Source organism: Cylas formicarius, unplaced genomic scaffold (assembly GCF_029955315.1).
Source record: "Cylas formicarius isolate icCylForm1 unplaced genomic scaffold, icCylForm1.1 PGA_scaffold_6__28_contigs__length_40554024, whole genome shotgun sequence".
In the NCBI taxonomy this organism is placed as follows: Eukaryota; Metazoa; Arthropoda; class Insecta; order Coleoptera; family Brentidae; genus Cylas; species Cylas formicarius.
In genome coordinates this window covers 34799923-34822443 of record NW_026844347.1, presented here as the reverse complement: position 1 = coordinate 34822443, position 22521 = coordinate 34799923, and the positions used below count along the sequence as shown (strand labels likewise).

Sequence of the window (22521 nt, the reverse complement as noted above, 5' to 3'; positions counted from 1 at the left end):
TTTATTTCAATCGAAATCCTTTTGAAGTCTCTAGTCCACACATTTTGATATATTGTTAAAAAAAATATTGAAAAAAGTTACAACCAAAATATTTCCGTAAGTATATTTGATATTCATCATTTTTAATTTCATTTAAAAATTGCAACCTACCATAGTTATTAAATTGGGAGAAAATGCGTAAAATATTGTTTAGTCGCGTTGCTGCGTTTACCATCAGACGCAAATAAAAAGCTTTAATGGTTTCCACAGTATTTTATTTGTGTTGAGGAATGCTCAAGAACAAACATATTACCAATTTAAAAAATCCTACCACCTTCAAAAAAAAGTGGACTTCTTAATATTTAACAAATTCCTATTGCTATTCGCCTACAAATTATACCGAAGAAAAAAAATCGTTCTCACCGACAGCAGCATACAATATTTTATAGAAGGATCACATAAAACAACAGGTAAGTAAGTAAATACTTGTGAGGTGAAAATGGTAGATAGTCTAAACACCACATTAATTCAATTTTGATATCTATGTTATAACGATAGTGACACTACCGACGCAATATAATCAGTAGAGCCATTATGTTTTGCCTCTTTATCAGACAAAAATTACGCAAAATATAATTTAAAAAATAGATAATAAGTGATACAAAGTCAAAATGAAAATAAATTCATCTTAAACAGATTAAAAAAACATGGCCACATATTTTTATTAAACTGTCTTAATAGGTGTTGACCAATATAATGGTCTTTGCTCAGTATCACAATTTTTGCAAAGAATATTTCAGGAAAATTTTGGTCTTACAGAAAAAATGAATTTTTCATAAATAACTCAAACTGTGTCATCACTCGAAAAACTGATCCCGTGGCAGATAGACCGGCAACGATTTTCAAACGAAGTAGAACTTAGGAGCGTTAATTTTAGGTCAATAAATTAAGATTCGATAAAATTTGAACCTAAATAAATAGAAGAAGCAAATTTATATTCACTAGGACAGCAAAAGCCCGAGTTCGGCTTATCTGTGAGCAAAAATGTGTTTTGGAGACGGCTTCCTTGAAAAACCCCATTCAGCAACTGCAATTGAAATACATTCTGGTATAAATATCAAATTTTAAGGCAATAAAAAGTCCAAACGGTCCCGTCGGCGAATACTCACATTATTTTATTATGATGGGAACCCAGATGGTGGCTGCCCCGGTACCGAGTACTGCGGTCTGAAGTTGGCGAAGTTAGCCGCAGCCGCACTAAATCCAGACAAGCTGCCCGCGTTAAAACCCGGTGGGAACTGACTCATCACTTGTGCTAGAACAGTAAGTTTATTTTTATGATAAAACCTGAATTCTCACACCAAGGTTTGAGATGCACATAATACTGATCGTAGAATATATTTGAGTACTAAGATTCATTACTTCATTAATTTCAAAATTAATGCATATTATGCATTAAAATTTTCGATATTGCTAGTACTTGTGTTTAGGGTCGCCATCAAAAATAATACACGTGCTAACATTCACCAAAAAATTGCAGGCGTCAAAAATTTAAACAATGGATGAAAACAAATCGCCTATTCTAATACAAAAGGAGAAACATTCGATAATTTTTAATTTAAGGCTGGTACCAAATCCAGTGACAAAGTGCATTTGAACTACTATATCTGATTTAAGATACGAAAATACAAAAATAGGCGCAATTCAAATAACAAAGGGCGTGGCTACAACCAAGGCCACAAAAAGTGGCGTTTCTAAATCACATAAGACGAGACAACGAAAAAAAAAAACAGAAGTGACTATAGCAACGTTCACGCTCCTTAGAGTAGGACAAAAGCAAAAGCTAATCTCTAATTTCACTCCTAATACATCTGCAGAGAAAAAATGTGCAAAGGTGCAATGAAATTTTGCTCTTTAACAGAAAGGAGAACAATAAGTGTGCTTTTAGGTCATTAAAAGAAGGAAAAAGTAAGATTTTAGATGAAACCAACATTTCACAGACAAGAAAAGTCGCAACTCATATAACTGCTTAAAGAAAATGCAAATAATTCTTAATAAAAGATGAAAAATAAAAAAATAAAAAATCAATATAGAATTACAAACTTCATCCCCCCAAACGTGAAACCATGTAAATACTTACTGGTGGACTGGCTACTCGATGACGAGGTGGCGGCCAGTCTCGAGAGGATGCTCCTCTCCGACATTTGCAGCCTCTGAGCGACCGGCGGGATTCGAGCCAGAGTCGCCGGCAGCCTAGACACGTCCGATTTCATGTCGCTGAGCAGCTCTTCCAGCTGGTTAAGCACCTTGTGCAGCACCGCGTTCGCGGGCTTGTTTCCGGCCAGCGACTCCTTGCTGAGGTGCTGGTGGGACTCCGCCAAGCACTCGACTTCGGCAAAACGGGCGTTCAGGGACATCGCCGGATGGTTCGGGTCTTGCGTGAGGTTCAGGTACGCCGCCCTGCGCAGCTGCTCTTCAATCACCAACGCCTGCTCCAGCAACTAGGACAACCAAGGTGGTGATAAGTGCCCCTACTCGCGCGCGCAGATCGCCTTTTTTCTTACCTTGAATCGCCTGGCCAAGAATTTGTTCTTGATCTCCAAGAAATTACCTTTGCCGACGTCCATTTTGAACGGTTCGTTTATGATCGCGAAACGAGCGTCCGCCTGAATGTCTTGCCACCTATAAAACAATACTTTTCAAAAAAGGGGGATCTCTTGCAATAGATTAGACCTTTAGCTATAATGAATCCTTCCTTCAGTAGATCTCCTATTTTATTGTGGGTTAAACACAAATGGCGATGTAGGCAATAGATATATTTTTGATCTGACATTGCCTTTATTTCAATTATATCTCAACCTTTTGCTTGGCTAGATGATACTGTAATGGAGCGACTAAAGGAATAGTCGTATATAATGTCCAGGAGGCCCACAAGAACAAAAGACAACCCACTGGTACAGAAGGCAAATATCCAGTGGAAACCACTATTTTACTCATAAGCAACCAGCAGCCACACCTAATGCACTCAGGACTATGCAGGGTACTATTAGCAATTCTTCTAGATTCGTCTTATGTAGGTTGTTGATAAATAAATCAAAATAAATACGAACTAAAAGTTCAGATTTTCACGAAATTATATATTTTCACAAGACAATTGTTTCGACAATAATTATATAAATAATATATATATATTGTCAAGTGAAAATATATATTTATTTTGTTAAATGGATTTTCATCAAGTAAAAGCCACCTCAGTTTAATGTTTGCTTTAAGCCCTGAAGAAGGCAACAGGATGATTGGCAAAACGTGAGCAATACAAGATGTTTCAAAAAACGTACAGTAAATTGCTAGAGTAAATAACTAGACCTAAAATTAGCCAAGCGTTTTTTAAAAGCACCCTGTATATAATATAATTTGTTATTTTCAAAAAATAAAGGCAGCCGAAGTCCAAACTGGGGTGAAACATCCAAGGTTTCTTGGCCGAGTGCGGCAAAACTCTTACCGTTTGCTCGTTTTTAGTTGATTTAGCGTAAAATTTCAACTTTATTATGTTATCCCTAATCCTTAAATTATGCTATTCTTTTTCAAGAGGATCTTAGTGTGTCTTGTAATATGCCTCGATTAAAATAAACTGTTACTGAATTTTACATTGTCAGAAAATGGCTTTCATTAAGAAGCAAGAAGAAACCACATGCATCACATGCAATAAATGCAACGCCAATTTCCTGTTAAACTGTATTCTTGGTAGACAGTACATTAACATTTTCCAGCCACATCAAATTGTTCCAACATTGAGCAGGTTGAAAGAACTTGAAATAAATTGTCCAGGAGGATATACCACGAGTGGAAGAGCCTTTGGAGTTTGGTACAATGTTATTACAGGTCACTGAGTGATAATGAGACCAAACTAACAAGTAAATATTATTTTCAGTGCCAAATTAAAAAAAAATTATTTCAATGTTTGAATTTTTTTAAATAAGTACATAAAATATTCGATTACCTGCCATAACCGTGGGTGACGATACCGGCGAGCAACCAATAGTCGTGACGTCGGTGCCAAATTTCGTATTCGCGACCAGGCGTGGCCGCTTTTTCCTCGTTCAGCCACAGGGTGTGTAGCTCCGTGAAACCGCCATCGGCAATGTTGAACATGAACTTTCTTTTGCCTTCCGACGCGACGATGTCCACGTCTTTCTTAGCCTCCTTCTGAAAATCGCCCAAATTGTAGAAAAAAAAAACTATGGTCATGTTCAATTTCGCCACCTTTGTGTCCTTATCTTCATCAACTAACACGACCTCCTCAGATTCCTTCTTTTCCAGTTTAACCTTCTCCTTGTCGTGCTTGTTGTCCTCTTCCTCTTCCTTTTTCACTCCCTTCTCTTCTTCTTCTTTCTTAGGCTCGACTTTCGGGTCTGTTTCTTCCCTCTTAACCTAAACATAAACACCAAATCAGTGTACGACCAAACATACTCTTCGATAAGTACCTCGTCTTTATCTTCTTTCTTTTCTTCCCCTTCCTCTGTGCGTTCTTCTTTCGGTTCGTATTTAACGGCGGCAACGAAGTCCTTATCGTCTTTTTGTTCTGCACGGTCCTCTTCCGGCGACTTTTCCTTTTCTCCAACGGCCCCTTTAGTTTCTTGCTTTACCTCTTTCTCTTTGCCTTCTTCACCTTAACAAATGGCAATACACATTCATAGCGATTCTGTTTCAAATAACAATAATCATTTTTTGCTGAATAACGATGATTGCTTTAACCATAGGAATTGCCAACTAAGGACGGTTTTTATGTTATGCCGCGTCCAAATCACCAGTCATTATATCATTAGATGCAAGACAAATTATATTTTATATTTAACTAGTAAAAGTGTCATTAAACAAGAAGCTATAAAAGAAAACGGCCAACAAGTAAAGGTAAATAGGTTGGGAGGAATCCTGAACCACATTTGTACTAAAGTTGAAACTTGGTTTGAAACAAATTGGTAATGAGCAACACCAGTAGCAATGTTGGTTAAGTCTTATTTCATAACCATTATTGGTAGTATGAAGTTGTAGTTGTTTGAGGTTTTAACGATATTTTTATTAAGCCACTACCATATGTAAAAACAAAATAGCTCTACTTTTCATTATTAGCGAATCTTATACCAACAACTAACCTTCTTTTTCCTTGTCCGCCGATTCGGAGGGAGCGTTGGGTGCCGGGCTGGGGGCGGCGCTAGTCGCTGGAGTCGCGCTGGTGCTCGTCGTCGCACTCTTCGGAGTTTCCCCTTCGTTAGATGCGATGCTACTCTTGTTCTGCTCAATCAGTGTCTTCTTGATAAGCTCGGGCATACTGTACGCGCCATTAATCAGCTCAAACTCTTGTACCTATCGTCAAAGAAGAATTATTATGTCAATGTTATTAAGCGAGTAAACATTTCCTCACTTTCTTGCGTATTAGGGACATCACGCCGATTCTAGTCAGCACGTGCTGCCGGCTAAGCCCCTCCCTGGGTACGCCGTCGGCAAACGTTTCGGCGTTATCCGCGCCGGGTTCGCACAAATGCCTCATAAACAGGGACACATACGCTTTGAAATTCTTCTCCGATTTGCCCCTCAGATCCCTCACCAGCCACTGAGAATTGAATGCGTCCTGCGGTGGCATACCGTAGCGCATGATCGCGTTAAGGAACGCCTTTCTCTGCCTGGCGTTGAAACCAAGTACCTAAAAATAAGGGCGGAGCGTTACAAAACATCTGCAAGGGCAGTTTAAAGGACGTATGTACTTCGATGTTGCCCCCGACTCTGGCCAACAACGGTGGCAGCGGTCTGTCTCTTTCGTCCTTCCTTTCCATGCGTCTCCTACTTCGTCTGATCAGGTCGCCGTCGTTTTTCTCGTCGAAATCGTCATCCTCGCGGTCTTCGTCGGATCCGGCGGAGAAATCGGAATGGTAATCGGAAAGGTTCTCCTGCCACGTGGTGTCTTCTCGGGTGTCGGTCGTCATGCCACCGTCGTTATAGTTCACCTGTTTTCTGACCCGTTTGCCCTTGCCTAGGGTCCGGGCTATGTCCTCTTGTTGCTAGTGGCAAAAAAACATATTTACCTCCACACCACCATCCACAAAAACGAGTAACAGGACATTCCATTCCACCGAAGGCCCTTTATAGAGAGCTATTAAGGCCTACCAAATGTTACCCAGACTACTGCTTGAGAATTCTTTAAAACATGGTTAAGGAATTTTTACTCAAATTCATTCTGTCTACCACTTTATAATGGTTTACATCGCATCCATGTCACCCTTTGGTGTTGATTTTCATGTTTGAAATAATTTTACTGGCAGTATACCGGGTGGCGCGCAGTGGATGACCTATAAAAGCATCTGGCGAACGGTTCAACGAATTTACTTTGAATTATGTAAGCAACGTCCTCCTCTTACTCTATCGTTCTAAAATATTTTTAAGTATGCAGGGTTGCCGCTTCTATATAAATGTGGCAACATTTTGCTTAGTTTTAATGGTTCCCCCTGTATATCATTTCATTCTTTGATTCTAAGTAATAAATAAAGTAGAATTTCTCTTTTAGATATGTCTGACAGTTACAGAAACATATAACTACCTAGAGTTTTAAGCAATTTGGACCCTTAAAGAAATCTTAATAGTTCCGTGCTTTAAACAGAAAGACGAACTCTTCCAGATAGTTCCCGGAAGAGCTCCTGGAATACCGTTTTACATGGAACATACTGGGTGTTTCAAAAATAAGATTTTGTAAGAGAGTTCCAGAAACCCGATTTATTTATACAGAAACTAACCAAGTCTCTTACCTCTGAAAGAAAAATTTATTATATTAGTATTAGAAATTAAAATTAAAATGAAAAGAAAAGTTCATTCTATACACAATTGGGCGAGTCTATCAGCTATACTTGAAAAATGTACAGGGTGTGCTATATACGACAACACAGTGTTTCTAGAACTCCCGCACAAAATCTTATTTCTGAAATCCCTCACATGTTCCATCGAAAATGGGCCAGGAAAGAATGCCTTTCAAGAACTGTCTGGAAAAATTCGGCTCTCTGTTTAATGAAAGAGTAGAACTATTAAGATTTCCTCAAAGGTCCAAATAGCTTAAAAAACTGGGAAATTATTTTTTAATGCGATAACGGTAAGAAATAGGTAATAAGGACGCAAAATCTACTTTTTTTCTTGCGCCGAATCAAAAATGAACCGAAATACAAAGGTGCTATTTAAACTAAGCAAGATGCTGTCACCTTCATATAGAAGCGTATACTTCTGTATACTGTATACACTGTATACTTTATATTTTACATCATTCTGTATAATTTAAAGTAAATCTGTTGATTAATTCGCCAGATACTTTCAATAGACCAGTATATATAGTTTTTAACTGTTAATTAAATAGAGTTAAATAACAGATCTGCATCTCCAGTATCAAATGCCTTGTTCAAGTTGAGAAAGTTGTTTTTGTCATTTCTCTTGAGATATAATGCAGATCCACTCTTGCTCCTACGGTACTGTTGATTTTGAAAAAATCATATTGATTTTCATCATAGTGGAATGTCCTTTCAGTGAAATTAATCAATCTAATTTTTGTAACTTTTTCATGGACCTTTGATTGGTTAGTACAGTGTTTACTAGACTATGCGACAGTGGATAGGCTACAAGCATTCTGAGGCAATTTGGACCGCTATTGAATATCAATTAGTCAAAGGTGTCTAGCTCCAACGTCACATGCAAAAATAGTGGAAGTTGCCACAGAACGCCTGTAGCCTATCTATTTCCAACAACATGGCTTCCTATCAATCTTCAACATTGGAAAGCAATATAGAAAAATATTTCATATTTGTTTTATTTGAAAATAATTCAGTTAAGTGTCGTTACCCCTTCCCCTACCTGTTCATAATGGTGTCTCAGTAACTTTATCCAGTAAGCCGGATCTGTATTTTCAGCTTCCTGCTTGATAATCTCGGTATCAACCTCCTCCTCGTTGTCGCCCTCTTTCGTCGCGTAACTTGCGACCTTGAACGAGCTGAGGTACTCGTTGGCCCAGCTTTCCTTCTGCTCAATACCCTCCTTGGACCGGTCCAGCAGCTCTTCCACCGCTTTGTCGTCGTAATGGATCGCCTCCTCTTCTTTACCCTCCTCTTCCTTGAACAGTTCTTCTGTGCCGAACCGCAAAATATCGTCCAGTTCCTGTTTGGTGAAGTTGGAACCTTTGCCGCCCATCCCGGGTCTCACCACCAAATGGGTCAACATCATTTTCCTCTTTGCCACCTGGGTCACCCTTTCTTCCACGCTGTTTCTCGTCACGAATCGGTAAATCATCACTTTATTGGCCTGGCCGATTCGGTGGGCCCTCGAAAACGCCTGAATGTCGTTATGCGGGTTCCAGTCGGAATCGTATATGATGACGGTGTCTGCCGTCGCCAGATTGATGCCCAAACCGCCGGCGCGGGTAGAAAGCAAAAACACGAATTGAGGCGCGCCGGGGGCGTTAAATCTATCGATGGCCTCTTGACGCTGGCTGCCCGTAATCGCGCCGTCGATACGCTCGTATTTGTAACCCTCGCCGTCCAGGAAGTCCTCTAAGATGTCCAACATTTTCGTCATCTGGGAGAAAATTAGCACACGATGGCCCTGGTCCCTCAGTTTTTTCAACATTTTGGAGAGCAGCACGAGCTTTCCAGCAGCTGAAATAGCATGTTAAAAATACTTAAAATACATTGTTCAGCACAGTGTCCCACCGGGAACGTCGTCGATGTATTATGGCAAAGCTATAAGTAGCAAAAATTTGGAAATTTGAATTAAAGTAATGTCGCTAAGGGCGATCCGGCTGCATTATTTTTGAGAATGCGATATAACCGGATATATTTATATATATGCTACTGGGTATGCTAATGGTGCTAAAAGGTGAAAGAAATTTAGAGATTGTTCGTTCTGGAAACTTAAGCACAAAATATGTCTAAAATTTTTCGAAGAAATCAAAAAGGCGATAATATTAGTGTTCCTTTCAAAATAAACAAATTGACATCTAATTCCCATATATCCGATGTTCGCCCGCCATCTTGAAAATATTTTAATTTTTCAAATTTTTGCTACTTATAATTTAATTGTTAAATGTAAATTTCCGTTGAGTTTTACAGACTTCAATGTTTTGAAAAGAGACTGAGAGACTCAAATATTGGATTTGGCTATACAATCTTGCACAATATTCATAATAACTTTTTCCCCATGTCACTTTATTCCCTAAAACGACTTATGACGTAATTTTTGTAACATTGTTTAGGCCCTAATGGTTTTAGTTTTTGCGCCGTAATAGATCCAATGTTAAGTTAACTTTGCTCTATTTCTTGCTTAACGCAAAAATGTAAGACGCGATTTGACGTGACTCACAACCTTATCGGGAATATTATTTTGAGATGATGCTCAAGCATCCAGGCTTTCTTATAATTTAGAAACAATGGATGTGATTAATTTCCACTGTTTTTAAGCCACATGTTAATTATAAGTTTTTTAAAAATTGAAAATGAAAATTTCTACCGAACTCAAGTCAAATAGCGACCATAGAAATGATTTCTTTGGTACATTGGGCGATTTATGGAATAAACAAAAAAAAACTATTACACTAAACGACTTTAAAAGTTTCTAGTACACTGAAATAAGAGCTTCAAAACTTGCGTTAGTTTATTTTTAAAGCAACGTTATTTCGTCGCATGTAGCTTTGAACTTTAACGGTTAGCTTCAAATAAGTGACAAACTAAAACATAATATTGCAAAAAGTTAGTTTAATCTTAATGTTTAAGACTTACTAAGTTATTTTTTAGTAGAAGAGAATTGAACAAACAACCATCAAAACTAATAAACCGCAAGTCTGCTGCAGAAGATGAAATATCTAACGAGTTGCTGCAGTATGAAGGAGAGGAACTATCAATGGAGCTCTTTAACAAAACAATTAAGACCAACAAAGTACCAACTTAATGGAAGGAAAGCATAACCATTCCAATATTTAAGAAAGGAAGCAAAAAAGACCCAGCAAAATATCGGAGAACCACTCTGTTAAACCCAATAATGAAGTTATTCACCAAAATCTCGTCGGACGAAATATCTTCTCGTGGGCTGTTTGAAGAGCAACAAGACTTCAGAAAAAGTAGGTCAACGATTTTTTACAACCAGGCAGATTGCTGAAAAGCCTATAGAATACAATAAATAGGGTATATGTGTTTTATTGATCTTACAAAAACATTTAACCACGTAAGACTCCCTGACGTTGTCAGACTTCTTAAGAAAAAGAACGTGCACCCAGACTTAATAAAGATCGTAGTTGAGTTAAATACCGAAAATATGACTCAAATATAAGTGGAGGGCTGAAAAACACGCAAAATACCTATGCAGACAGGAATAAGACAAGGCGACAGTCTGAGCCCTATCCTTTTATTATGGCCGAGCTAATATCTGAAGTGAAGAAGATTGGAAAGGGCTAACGACTAGGGAACAAAAAAATAAAGATAATCTGCTATGCGAATGACGCCGTGTTGAAGATGAAGACAACCTACAGGGAATGCTGTTTAAGTTCGAAAACATCGGCTCCAAGTGCAACATGGAGATATCGGTAGCAAAATCTAAATCACTAACGATATCAAAAGAGCTCACGCCATATACAATAAACCTGTAGAGCAGGTCATGAGTTTTAATTATCTCAAAGGCAGCGTCACGAGCAGCAGAGATCTCCAAAAAGAAGCAGGGTACCTGCGAGATGTAATATGACGAAACAAACAAATGGTCATAGAAGGTAAAACTGGCATATATAAGACCTGCAGAGATAAGAACTCTAAGATCTATAAAAGGCTACACACTGAGGGACTACTAAAGAAGCGAAGACATCTGAGAACTTTGCAGTGTCTTTGATACTGTATGATGGTTGCAAAACAAGAGATGGTCTCCCAAGATCGAGCAGACCTCCTGGACGCTAGCATGGGAGCTGGAGCTCATCTCGTCTCTGACTACAGAGTACAAGGCAAAAGCCTTATAGAAAGAAGAAGAAGATAATTTGAACGCTTCTTCTTGATGCCACAAATCATTCCTAGCATATTTAATGATTAGAAATTGATTAAGGGCGTTAATAAATAAATAAATAAACAATTATTCAAAGAACCTTCCACAGGCGGCGGTGGTATACTTCTTTAAAGCGCTGTCTGAAACGCAGGAGATATGCAGAAGTGTACTTACAAACAAAGAATAAATAAATAAATACCCTTGGTCAAATGTTGAATGTCGTATTGTCCGTGGGCGCCGATGGGAGCTTCTTCCGCCGCTGCGGGGAACAAATACGGATGGTTGCAGCATTTTTTCAGGTCCATCATGATGTTGAGTAGAGAAACGGGCTGGCCTCCGCCCTTGGGATTCAACGCCGCGAAATTCCTCGTCAAAATGTACTTGTAATATTTCTTTTGCATCGGACTGAGCTCGACCCTCACGATAAACTCGGATTTCGAGGGCATATTTTTCAATACGTCGGCTTTCAGACGACGCAACATGTGCGGGCCCAGCATCTCGTGCAGTTTTTTCACCTGGTCCTCTTTGGAAATGTCGGCGAACTCGTTCTGGAATATCTGCAGATCGTTAAACTTCTGAGGGTTTAGGAAGTTCAACAAGTGGAACAACTCCTCCAGGTTGTTCTGAAGTGGGGTGCCGGTCAACAGAAGTTTGTACTGGATGCTGTAGCTACTCAAAATCTGAAACGACAGAGGGGTCGATGCTTTTTCGAGGAATCGCGCGACAAACGTCGAATTTCACCTTAAAAAATTTCGACTGGTTGCTCTTTAACCTGTGGGCTTCGTCGACCACAAGTACCGCCCAATCGATGGACGCCAAGCAAGGCGAATCGATTGTAACCAATTCGTAACTGGTCAGGAGAACGTTGAACTTAATGGAACTTGATCTGATGCGCGAAACTCGGCCTCTTGCGATTGCCCCCTCTTCGAAACTTAACTCGTTCTCTCGAATTACTGCCCGACAATCTTTATCACCTGCCAGACAAATTAATACCTTATAGCTCTTTTTTTTTATAATATAATACGCGAAAACATCTTATTTGCAACTTGCCTATCCTTAATTTTAATGAAATTTCAGCAAATTAATTAATTATTGTGATAGCGATACCATAAGGCAGCTATTTCTCAAAAAAAGTAAAAGTTACTTTGATTTTTATTAAAATTTTCTTAAAAGATGCGTTGATCTTGAAGCATGATGATGAGGAGATATAAACGTAAGTCTAGAATGTGCTTAGTTTTCAAGATATTTAAATATTCATTTATTTTAATAATTTAAAGCTTGGAAATATAAATATTAAAAAAAAATGATGTGCAAAAATCCTTACTACAAAACAATAAAGCTTGATGGTAGTCCTTTTCGTGTTCATTTTTAGAACCAAGTTTTACTGCATTTAAAAAAACTGTTAATTTTTATGAATTTTATTTTTTCAGCCGAAAACGAGATATACAAAAACAACTCATTTTTTTTGACTTAATCAAAGTAAATATATAACCAAGATACCGGACACCAAACATTTCGGGGCCTACCTTTATGAAATTTTTTTTTTTGGATGATGAATCAATCTCCAGCCAACTTGGAGCATGTTTTTTGAAATAGATTCTATTTCTGCATCTTATGCAACTTCAATTTTAATTTACTTTTCATATGTAGAAAAAATCATATTTCCATCTCTTGCCTAGGACACATTGTATACAATTCTGTTCTATCACAGAGTGAGACTAACATTTTTTCCAAATTTAATATACTTAATTTATACAAAGTTAGACTGATACTATCTATAGTTACTTAGGCGTGTTTCAATTTCATTTTCATTTTGATATATCCAATATTCAAGAGCTTCACTTGTCTAATCGACACGTATTTACGGGGACATTTGAACTACCTCACTTCATTTGTGACTTAGTCATAAAACTTATTAAATTTACTTGGTAAAATTAACATTTATTTCCTTAATGTCTTCACAATTCTTAACTTACCGACATAAGTGATACAGTAAAAGTCTGGAGCCCAAGTTTCAAACTCACGCTCCCAATTAATGATCGTAGACAATGGGACGCTGATTAAAAACGGCCCCTTGCAGTGCCCCTCTTTGTACAAGGAATACAAGAACGTGATTGTCTGAATTGTTTTTCCGAGACCCATCTCGTCGGCCAAAATGGTGTCGATGTTGTTCGCCCACGAGTACCGCAACCAATTCAAACCTTCCAGCTGATATTCGTGAAGCTGCATCCCGCACTCGTCCAAATACAACGGCTGCTTGTCTAATTTTTTCTTAAGATCGCTTATCGGCTTGTCGGGAGGCGGCGTGAAACGCCGAGGGGTCACCCGGTCGTCGTCGTCCATCAGTTCGCGCGTTTTCGACTTGCTTTTCCCTTTACTTTTCTTAGATTTCGATCCGGAACCGCTGGTGCACGCGGCCCTCAAGTCTTGGTAATATTCGATGGCCGCCTTCAAACCGATAATGTCTTCGTTTTCGTCCTCCCACGTCGCTTGGTCATAGGACAGTTCTCGCCATTTGACCAAGTACAGAGTTCGACCGTCCCTCATGGTTCTATGATTGATTACGCGATGCACGATGAGCCATTCAGGCTTTACACCGTATCTGTAGTACTTTTCTTCCAGCTCATCATCCCTGGCACCGCCTATAAAAAATTGATGAACGTTTCGCAAATAAGAGTCAACTGTTTCTTTTTCCAAAGCTCCTAGTTGTGCATACTACCACTTATTTCATATTCATTTAGAAGTTATAAAGTATATTAAAGAACCATCACTGTTTTAATATATATTCAACCTATCATAACACAAGCATTTGACCAGCATGACTATACTTAATGCTTAACTTTTTGAAATGGTCTATCTCTAAGAACATGCACGATATTAGGACTCGACATATATCTCTGAGTTATTAGAAGTCATTGTTTTACGGCGTATGTCCCTTATTAACAAAGCTAGATGAGGCTTTTGTGAACCGAGACTACTTTTTCACGAAATTGCGGGTGGCAGAAACGGAAATATACCTATCGCGAATTTTTAGATACAAAAACCCTTTGTAGTTTGGATATGCGTTAACGCATCGAAAAGTCACCACTGATCTGGCTCGGGTTTTTATTTTTCATAGCATCCAATGGCGTAGTCAATTTCTTATCAAATTCCATATAATACATATATATGTAAAATAAACTTGTTCTTTTTTCTTAATAGAACACTTTATTATTGTTATTAGCTTTATAAAAACATATATCATATAAGTGCTATTTCAAATACAAAGCATTCTTTCTATAAGTTAACGCGAACCACAAAGGGCGTCTAAAAATGCTACATTTTCAAAATCACCCTGTAGCTAAAGATTGCAGATAGCTGTGGAACGTTAGCTTTATTAATAAGCAAGATGCACCATAAAACCATAAAAACCATAAAAACCTGTAACATAGGGGAAGAATATTTTTAAGTGGATTAAATTTATATATTTTCTTGCTATTTTGTGATATAATCCAATTTCCAGTTGTTATGTTAAAGGACGGCGGAAAATGATTTATGATATATTGATGACCCTAGTGAACAGGTACTGATGTTCTTCAATAATAATATTCTCAAACAGTAAAAAAACTCACCCATCTTCATAAAGCGAACGCATCTAGTGTCTGCTTCATCGACTGGTTCTTCCAGTTTGGGAGGTTCTTCCATGTCCCATTTCCTTGTATAACTCCTAAATGTCAATGGATGATAAACGTCCAACTGGAGCTCCGTGATCCAGCTGCAGTGCCAGTAAGACAGCTCTTGCCACTTGACGAAAAACTCCCTGCGTCTGTGTCTCGGTTCATCTTTATCGACCTTATCCTTTGGCTGGATCTCTACCCATTTCCAAGTGAGAATCTTGGCGACTTTGCCCTTCAAGGGCGGACAGCCGCATCTCGGACATTTCCAATCGCCGTCCGGCACTTCGGTCAGCGGCGGGTTAAGACAGTGGGTGTGGTAGGCTGATGGACATGAATCGCAACACAGCAGTTCGCCGCCATCTTTACAAACTCGACAGAACTCCTGGTGCTCGTCGTCGTCCTGATCGACCGGTCCCTCGCTTTCGCAATGTGGGCAACTCCATTTGCCTTCGGGCGCTTCGTCTAGTTCAGGTTCCAGACAAACCAGATGGTATGCGCGCGGACAAGTGTCGCACAGAATTATCTCACCACCTTGCTGACACACTTCACAGTAATCCTGATGCTGGTAAATCAAAAAGAAAATTTGTCTGAGACCTATTAAACTATTGTTGAAATAATAAATTAACAAAAAAAAAGTTTTTACCAATGCAAGAATATTTAACAAAATAAATATGATACGTTTAGGAAAAAGATCTATACCAAGAACTGGGACCAATTTAAAAATTGTATTTCAAGCATGAGCATGAGAATATTGGTATTTCTTCTGACCCTGTCGTGTTCAAGAAATAAAAAAATTCGAAAGTATTGTTATATTGTTTTTGGAATTTTTTAGGATCCTTTAAACAAAACACTTAGGCCAGAACCTGAAGTTAACTGACAGGTTGACTAAATTTAAAAGGAATAAAAATTAGAAATAATTTTAAACATCTAGGTTGGGTATATAGTCATATAGCAATTTAAGACCATTTGCTGAGATGTCTAAAACATACTTCATACGGTTCTTCGTCCTTCTGTTTAATCTTCTTCTTCTTTTTAGTCTTGTTTCCAATCTTGGTTTTGGCTTTGCGTTTAGGTTGGGGCGTATCGTCAGCCGCTTCGGACGGGGCCTTGGAAGAGCCCGCGTCGTTGTCGTTGCTTGATTTAGATTTTGGTTCGTCCGCATCCTGAAGCATCTGCTCAAATTCGACGTCGGAATCCTTATCGGAGCCCCCGTTGCTAGCCTCGTCCTCTTCTGAACTACCGCGCCTACGTTTGCCCAACTTTATTTTCAATGTAGGAACCTTTGAAGCTTTTTTTGACGCTTTCTTGGAAGCCCTGCCCCGTTTTTTTCTGTTCCTAAAACAAATTTGTTTGTTTCAGAACCATAAACATGAATCAAATGTCTGCTAAGGCTGTCATATATTTATAAGCAGAATAATAATAATAATATGGATTTCAACTTGCATCAAGTATCGGTTTAAAACATTCAATTGACAAAAATTTACTATGACTATAATATACAACTTGCAGCAGTTAATACCTTCCATCATCTTCATCCTCCTCTTCATCATCTTCTTCAAATGCTTCAGATTCTGCCTCAACAAATTTAGCGGCCGCCTCTTTTGAAGCTCTAGATCTACTTGGTTTAGGGAAAGTATCTTCTGAAGATGCATTGGATGGAGCTGGGGTGCCTGCTTCATTATTATCTGATTGCAAGTTGGGATTTATATTTGAGAATTCTCTCCACTTGGCAGCCACCAACATCATGAGTTTCGACATCGGGACCTACAATTCAATATCATTTTTATTTTGGCTAAGAAAATTTTATATAAAGTTGCACAACACAACAAACCTTTGGATTTTCCTTTGTTAACAGTGGCCTGACATGTTGCTGAAATAGTTTGTATGATGTCAAATTTTGCATATCCTGCTCAGAATATTCAATTTCCACATCAGTCAAGCCAAAGGTGGAGCAAACTTCTTCTATTGTAGGCATACCTGCGGTACATCCAGATTAAATAACTTTCCAATACAAACTATGAACAGTATATAATTAATCAACTACCTGTATTTGAAGAGGACTCTGTGGAAGGCGTTGTTGGTGCCGATGTATGTTTTAAACTTCTGGACTTTCTACTGGATTTTTTGTTAGTACTGTAATCGGAGTCTGCATTGTCTTCATCCACAAAATCACTTTCCTAAACAACCAGTATTTAAAAAATTAACTACCCAAAGGGCAACTAGTTATCCTTACATCCCCACTATCATTCTTCTTCTTTTTCTTTTTTTTCCTGCCCCTTTTCTCTTCACCACGTGCTTTTCTTTTTTTACCTTTCTTATTTTTTTTGCGAGAATCATCGGGCTCGTAATCGTCATCCTCATCCTAGTACAGACAAAATATCGACATTTTAGAAACTTACACCTATACATATTTTTCACAATCCTAGCTTTATTCAGATTTATAAAAAAATACTTTGTCACCAAAGGTCAAAAAATAAAATAGCAATAACTATCTCTAAAATATACTAAGTTCAAAATTAATTTAAACGAAAGAGAGGGATAAAAATAAAATAAACATTTCAAAAATTAGATCACACATCAATTTTTATAAATAATTACTTACTGCGCCTTTTACAATTGGTTCGTCATCGTCGTCTTCGTTATCAATCTGATCGCCTATGTTATCATCGGGAAGATCTTCGTTCTCTCCTGAAAATTTAATTTCAGAAAACGCATTTTTGTGCCATGTGGACAGTGGTCAGTGTCATTATCGCGTCGGTTTGGAGGGAAAATACGAAATTTCTAACCCCAAAAAGCGTAAAAAACAACCTAATTACATCTTTATACTTATTCGCGAACTGCCAATCTCTTTGTTTGATAGCCTCCATTTTGTTAAGGGTCAGGATATGCCCGCGCTGTCACAAAAATAATGAAAATCCGTCTACCCCTCACCCCGCACCATTAGCTGATTGCAAGTTAATAATTATGCATTTTCACAGAAAATTTCGACCACCCGTGGTTAACTGCCGTTACATAAACGATAAGAGAAATTTTAAAGTGGCCCTAACTTTGTTTTCACCACAAACTCATTATTTAAAACCTAAATATGAGAATTTTAAATTCGGCTTTGGCATATCCCAATCGGAAGCATTTCAAAACAAACTCACCGGTAAAAGACTCGTCGACTTCCTCGTCTGATGCCATAATCAGGCACGTTTTCTTCACAGATTAAACACCTTTGCTAATGTTCAGAGTTATTTTCATTAAATATTTTTCCAGATGAAACGATAACAGAATTATTTTCGATGCCGTTCTTTCACACTTCACCTTTTTCCCCCCACCTGAAACCCTGAGTGACATGCGCAATGAAAAAAAAAATAAATAAACGCAAAGCGCCAGAGATTAGAACCAATGCTGTTTTGGTTGGTCGAATTTTAAATAAACCAATTGCTGATACATCTATAACCTCGCTTTAATAGCTGACGTCAGCAGTTACTATTTGTATGTCTATATTTCAAAGAAAAAAAAACTTTTTTTTTTTTGAAAAATTTTCTTTTTATAATCAAAGTTCATTTGCCTCTGTACCTATAGCAAATAACTATATGAATACGGGACTGTTTTATAAAAATAAAAGCAACCAAAATATTTTCTGGGTTGTGTAGAAATGCAGAAAAAGAGCAATTCAAATTTACTTTATTAGCAACAAAAGTTGGAAAACAAAATAATTACACATAACCAAAAGTAAGTAAAATAACACTATTGAACAGGAAAGTAAGACTGCAATATGCCTTCATATAAATCTTTATCCTCTTCCAAGAATATGCAGAAAATTATTCTGTCAATATTGTTGATGTGTTCTTCAAGAAATTTTCTAACTGTGTATGCAGCAACATGGGATGCCTGGAGGTTAGGATATCCATAAATTCCAGTTGAAATGCAAGGGAATGCAATGGACTTTAAATTATTTTCCAAAAGAACTTTTAAACAATTTAAATAACAATTTCTAAGTAAATCTGGCTTTTCTCCTCGTGGTCCTACTGTGTGAATTACATCTAAAAATAATCATGTTTGTATAATATTTACCTATTGTAAAAAAGCTTTTAAACATGCATTATATAAATATAGAAACAGAAATGAAAATAACTCATAATTTGGTAATAATAGTTACATTTTGCTGGTAAAGCATATCCTCCTGTTATTTTGGCCTCTCCAGTTTCGCAACCCATCAAACTTCGACACTCTTCTACCAAAGTTTTACCTGCAGCTCTGTGAATAGCACCATCTACTCCTCCTCCGCCCAGAAGGGACTTGTTAGCTGCATTTGCAATTGCATCAATCTAATAAAAAAAGAATCCAGATAAAATAAGAGTAAACTTATATAATTACTTAAAATGTTCATTGCACAAAATTCAAATAATAGATTGGAAATTCCAGAAAATAATGAAGTACCTCCAACTTGGTAATATCACCACGATACACAGAAATTTTATCTAACAAAATTTCATTTTTCGTATTGTCGATATTATTTCCCGGCAACGGAGCAATTTTTTTCGACAGCTTGTTTTTATTTATTTGGTAATAATCCTTCCAAGTGGGAATATCTTTTAATTCTATATGCGATGTTTTGTAATTTTTTCGTTTTTCCTCGATGCTCATCGACAGAAACTTCTGTTTAACATTCTCCCAAGTCATTTTATTCGAAACTGTATTGAATTTTTTCAAACAAAACCGACTTTTTACACAAATCGGCAAATTCTCTAGCAATGTTTTGAAAGAAATGAATAACATTTTTTACCTTACCCATGGTAAACATTTTGGTCAGAGAACTGCAAGGAATATATTTTGTCACGTCATTGATTAAACCTATATTCGAAAGGATGCATCAAACCTCCAACAACGATCGAACCTTGAAACGTCACGAGTTGCTTATATGCCACGTACCAAGAACAGAACTGAGGAATACGCTATTACTAATACATTATTACTCACTATTATTTAATAAAAAAAAATCAATATAAAAATAAAACTGACAATATTTACTTCAATACATAAAGTATATCGACGGATGGAGTAGACAAGGGAGCAAATATACTAAAAAGTGAAAGATACGGAAAAAAGTAATTCTTTATATTCTTTACTTAAAAAAAAAGGTTCACAATATCTGTTGTTTTTTTTTTATATAAGGTACGAAAAAAAAATCAAAAACATAAAATCTACTAGAGAGTGAAGCGGTCTTTTTACTTTTTAAACACAAAATGTTAACACAAATATTTTAAATTTCAAAATACATAACATTACAGATTTTCAAGCAAAGATTGTTAGAGTACGGGGGGAAGTTTTAAAAATATAAGATTAGGTCCATACGTCTTTTGTTAATTTCAATGTGCAATATCCAAAATATTTTTCGTTGAATACAATCATTACTATTCTGTCATTTTGGATTAGAAATATTCTCTATTGAAAAATCAACATTTTTCTTGCACATACATCATAGTTATGAAAGATACAATCAAATAAAATAGGTGATAATGAGACTGTGAATGTTAAATGTTTTCGTTTTAAATCGAAATTTTGAATATTTGTAAATTAGTAAATTTTAATTTTTTCTCGTACCCTATATACAAAAGCAAACGTCAGGCACTGCGACCCTTATTGTTAAAGCAAGTAAAAGCTTTCATAAAAAAGGATTTTTTCCACTTCTTTAACTTTTTCGTGTGCACTCCAAGTTTTTATTTATTTTCGGATAAAACAAGGTGACAAATTTGGGAATTTATAAATTTGTATTACAAAGTTGAATATGGCCACAGGCTGGTTGCTTTTGTTTCGTCGGGATTTAGTTTTGGTTAGTAAATTTGCATCATTCCGTAATTAAGGTTCGGGACGAAATTTTGCTCTTATTTTAATCCCCTTTGTCTCTTAATTGATACCGAAGTTGCGATATAAAATGAAAGTTAAATCTCCTTTAAAGTTTCTTCAACTTTATCCCCGTCAGCGACGGCAAATAATTATTGTCCTCTATTCATCTTTCGATAATCCTTTACGTGGGCCTTATACTACTTAGAGAAGCAAAATATAATTAAGAAACTCCATAACAACCCCTAAACATAGCAGCATGAACGGTATGTGACCGTTGAGTGTCTTAAAAATTCTTTGTTTTTATTATTTTTCAAGATGATTTATTGCGATTGATTATTGACTCAAAACATATTCAAGTAATGAGTTCAATGAAATATGTTGTTTCAATATTTATTTGTGCTGGTTTTAATAGAATTATTTCTCCATTCGATTTAGAGAAATGATTAAATCGATATTAGTGAGTTACGTATGAACAATATAATATTGCTTCGACGTTTTAACCGCTTATCTAATATATTGGCCCTAAACAGACGCGTTCTCGTATTCAGCCCCCTAGGTCTGTGGATGACTTTGATGGATGTGCGAGTGCCCTAACGCGTTTACATTATAGGAACCCGCAAGCAATTTTCGGTTTACAAAAGATACACACGTATCACGTAACAAATCCGATCTCGATACATTGTGAAGTTATAAAGTATTTCCGGAGTGTTTATAACCAATAACGGAGGTATACACTTTTTTTACCCAGCATGCAACACGTTCTTTGAAAATTTATTGCGACCAGGGCATATTATAACGAGAATCGACGAACTGTCAACGGCCATGTTGATTATTGGACGTCGTAAGTTATTAATATTGGTTGAAGCCGCTTACGCATGCGCATCTCGCTTTCCAACATTTGATGATGGCTTCAAAAGTGTCTGTCTCATCAGCATGGTAATAAGGCTCCTTTAACTAGTATACATATAGCCACATGTTTTCAACTAATAATAATATCTACCTAAATATAATTACATATACGGAGCTACAGGGTGATAAAAGTAATTTTTTCGTTTTTATTACTCTATCACGTTCATAATTTTTAATATAGGCACAAAAGTTGGACTGCGGTGGTTTTTTGGGGATGAAAAATTTGATGGTGTAATCAGTTTTGCAATAACTTGTAGATGGTGCGAACTCTACACACTTTTTTGCAAATTTTCCGGTAAAAGAGATATTAATGTTCAATATCTATATTTTAAACCATTTTCAATATATTTATATTTTTAAATTGCTATGTAACCCTTTGTAGATTATATAATAGGTGGCTATTAATTTAATATCGAAAATGAACTTACTAATATTTGCGAGTGAATACCGCAAAAAAAAAAATTTTAAAAACAAAAACAACCTATAGTGTTTTTAATTACTATTACTAATGAAAAATCAAAATAAGGCAAATTTTGCTAGACATAATTTTAATCAAATCAAAGAGAAAACAAAATTCGTTTAACAAAATGTGATTGACTAATTTTAAAAAATTAATTTTCTATTGTGAATTTTCTGCCAAAATTTATTGGGTCTTTGTAAGGCACTGATGTAATATAGCCTCAGAAACAAAAATCCATTGGATTAAAATCCGGATTACGTGCAGACCATTCAAGAAGCGGTCTTCTTCTGTCAATCCATTTATGGGGAAAATTTAAATTAATTTAATTTCTTACAATTAGTGCAAAAGGAGGTCAAACAAAAGTATCTTCTCATTTCTTATTTCTTATAGCCAAAGGCAAATCACCCGGCATCAATATTTGGGGGTAATTCAAATGGTCCTAGTACATAATTATTTATTATATCTGCCCCCGCATTTATCGCGAATTCGCCATTCCCATATCAAATGAAGATTTTACAATTCTCACGAATGTCTGTTATAAAAATTAAAAATACCTCTAAATATTTATAATATTTTGTTAATAAAACTAGGGCCTTCATTTTGATGGTTTCGAACAAAGGTAAAAACATTTCTTCTTGT

At 36.7% G+C, this 22521-nt stretch overlaps 2 protein-coding genes across 3 annotated transcripts; both read right to left on the bottom strand.

Annotated features, from left to right (window-relative positions):
* Positions 1–243: 243 nt before the first annotated feature.
* On the bottom strand, positions 244–18003 carry LOC132703031 (chromodomain-helicase-DNA-binding protein Mi-2 homolog). Of its 2 annotated transcripts, none has more exons than XM_060672052.1 (22): positions 17825–18003; positions 17281–17366; positions 16912–17040; positions 16723–16855; positions 16510–16655; positions 16198–16442; positions 15668–16013; positions 14634–15240; positions 12999–13664; positions 11764–11996; positions 11222–11702; positions 7864–8660; positions 5742–6035; positions 5402–5680; positions 5133–5343; positions 4464–4648; positions 4243–4410; positions 3980–4185; positions 2544–2661; positions 2120–2480; positions 1149–1300; positions 244–1066 (listed from the first exon to the last, which is right to left on the bottom strand). In XM_060672052.1, exons 1-21 carry the CDS (start codon positions 17859–17861, stop codon positions 1158–1160), a joined length of 5871 nt encoding a protein of 1956 aa, XP_060528035.1. In that variant the 5' UTR covers positions 17862–18003; the 3' UTR covers positions 244–1066; positions 1149–1157. The 2 variants fall into 2 exon arrangements, with proteins under 2 accessions (XP_060528035.1, XP_060528036.1); XM_060672053.1 differs by having other exon boundaries at positions 1149–1294.
* A 336-nt stretch (positions 18004–18339) lies between these two features.
* Positions 18340–19451, bottom strand: LOC132703557 (macro domain-containing protein CT2219-like). The gene is made up of 3 exons (XM_060672883.1): positions 19107–19451; positions 18826–18994; positions 18340–18709 (listed from the first exon to the last, which is right to left on the bottom strand). Exons 1-3 carry the CDS (start codon positions 19443–19445, stop codon positions 18414–18416), a joined length of 804 nt encoding a protein of 267 aa, XP_060528866.1. The 5' UTR covers positions 19446–19451; the 3' UTR covers positions 18340–18413.
* Between the last annotated feature and the right edge of the window lie 3070 nt (positions 19452–22521).

Excerpts from the sequence above, each read along its gene's own strand:
- LOC132703031 (XM_060672052.1), bottom strand. The coding sequence starts at position 17,861 with ATGGCATCAGACGAGGAAGTCGACGAGTCTTTTACCG. Across the intron at positions 17,041-17,280 it reads AACCAATTGTAAAAGGCGCA|GATGAGGATGACGATTACGA; the intron begins GTAAGTAATTAT and ends TGTCTGTACTAG. Across the intron at positions 2,481-2,543 it reads TCTTGGCCAGGCGATTCAAG|TTGCTGGAGCAGGCGTTGGT; the intron begins GTAAGAAAAAAG and ends TGGTTGTCCTAG.
- LOC132703557 (XM_060672883.1), bottom strand. The coding sequence starts at position 19,445 with ATGTTATTCATTTCTTTCAAAACATTGCTAGAGAATTTGCCGATTTGT. Across the intron at positions 18,995-19,106 it reads GTGATATTACCAAGTTGGAG|ATTGATGCAATTGCAAATGC; the intron begins GTACTTCATTAT and ends TTTTTTTATTAG. Across the intron at positions 18,710-18,825 it reads ATATGCTTTACCAGCAAAAT|ATGTAATTCACACAGTAGGA; the intron begins GTAACTATTATT and ends GATTATTTTTAG.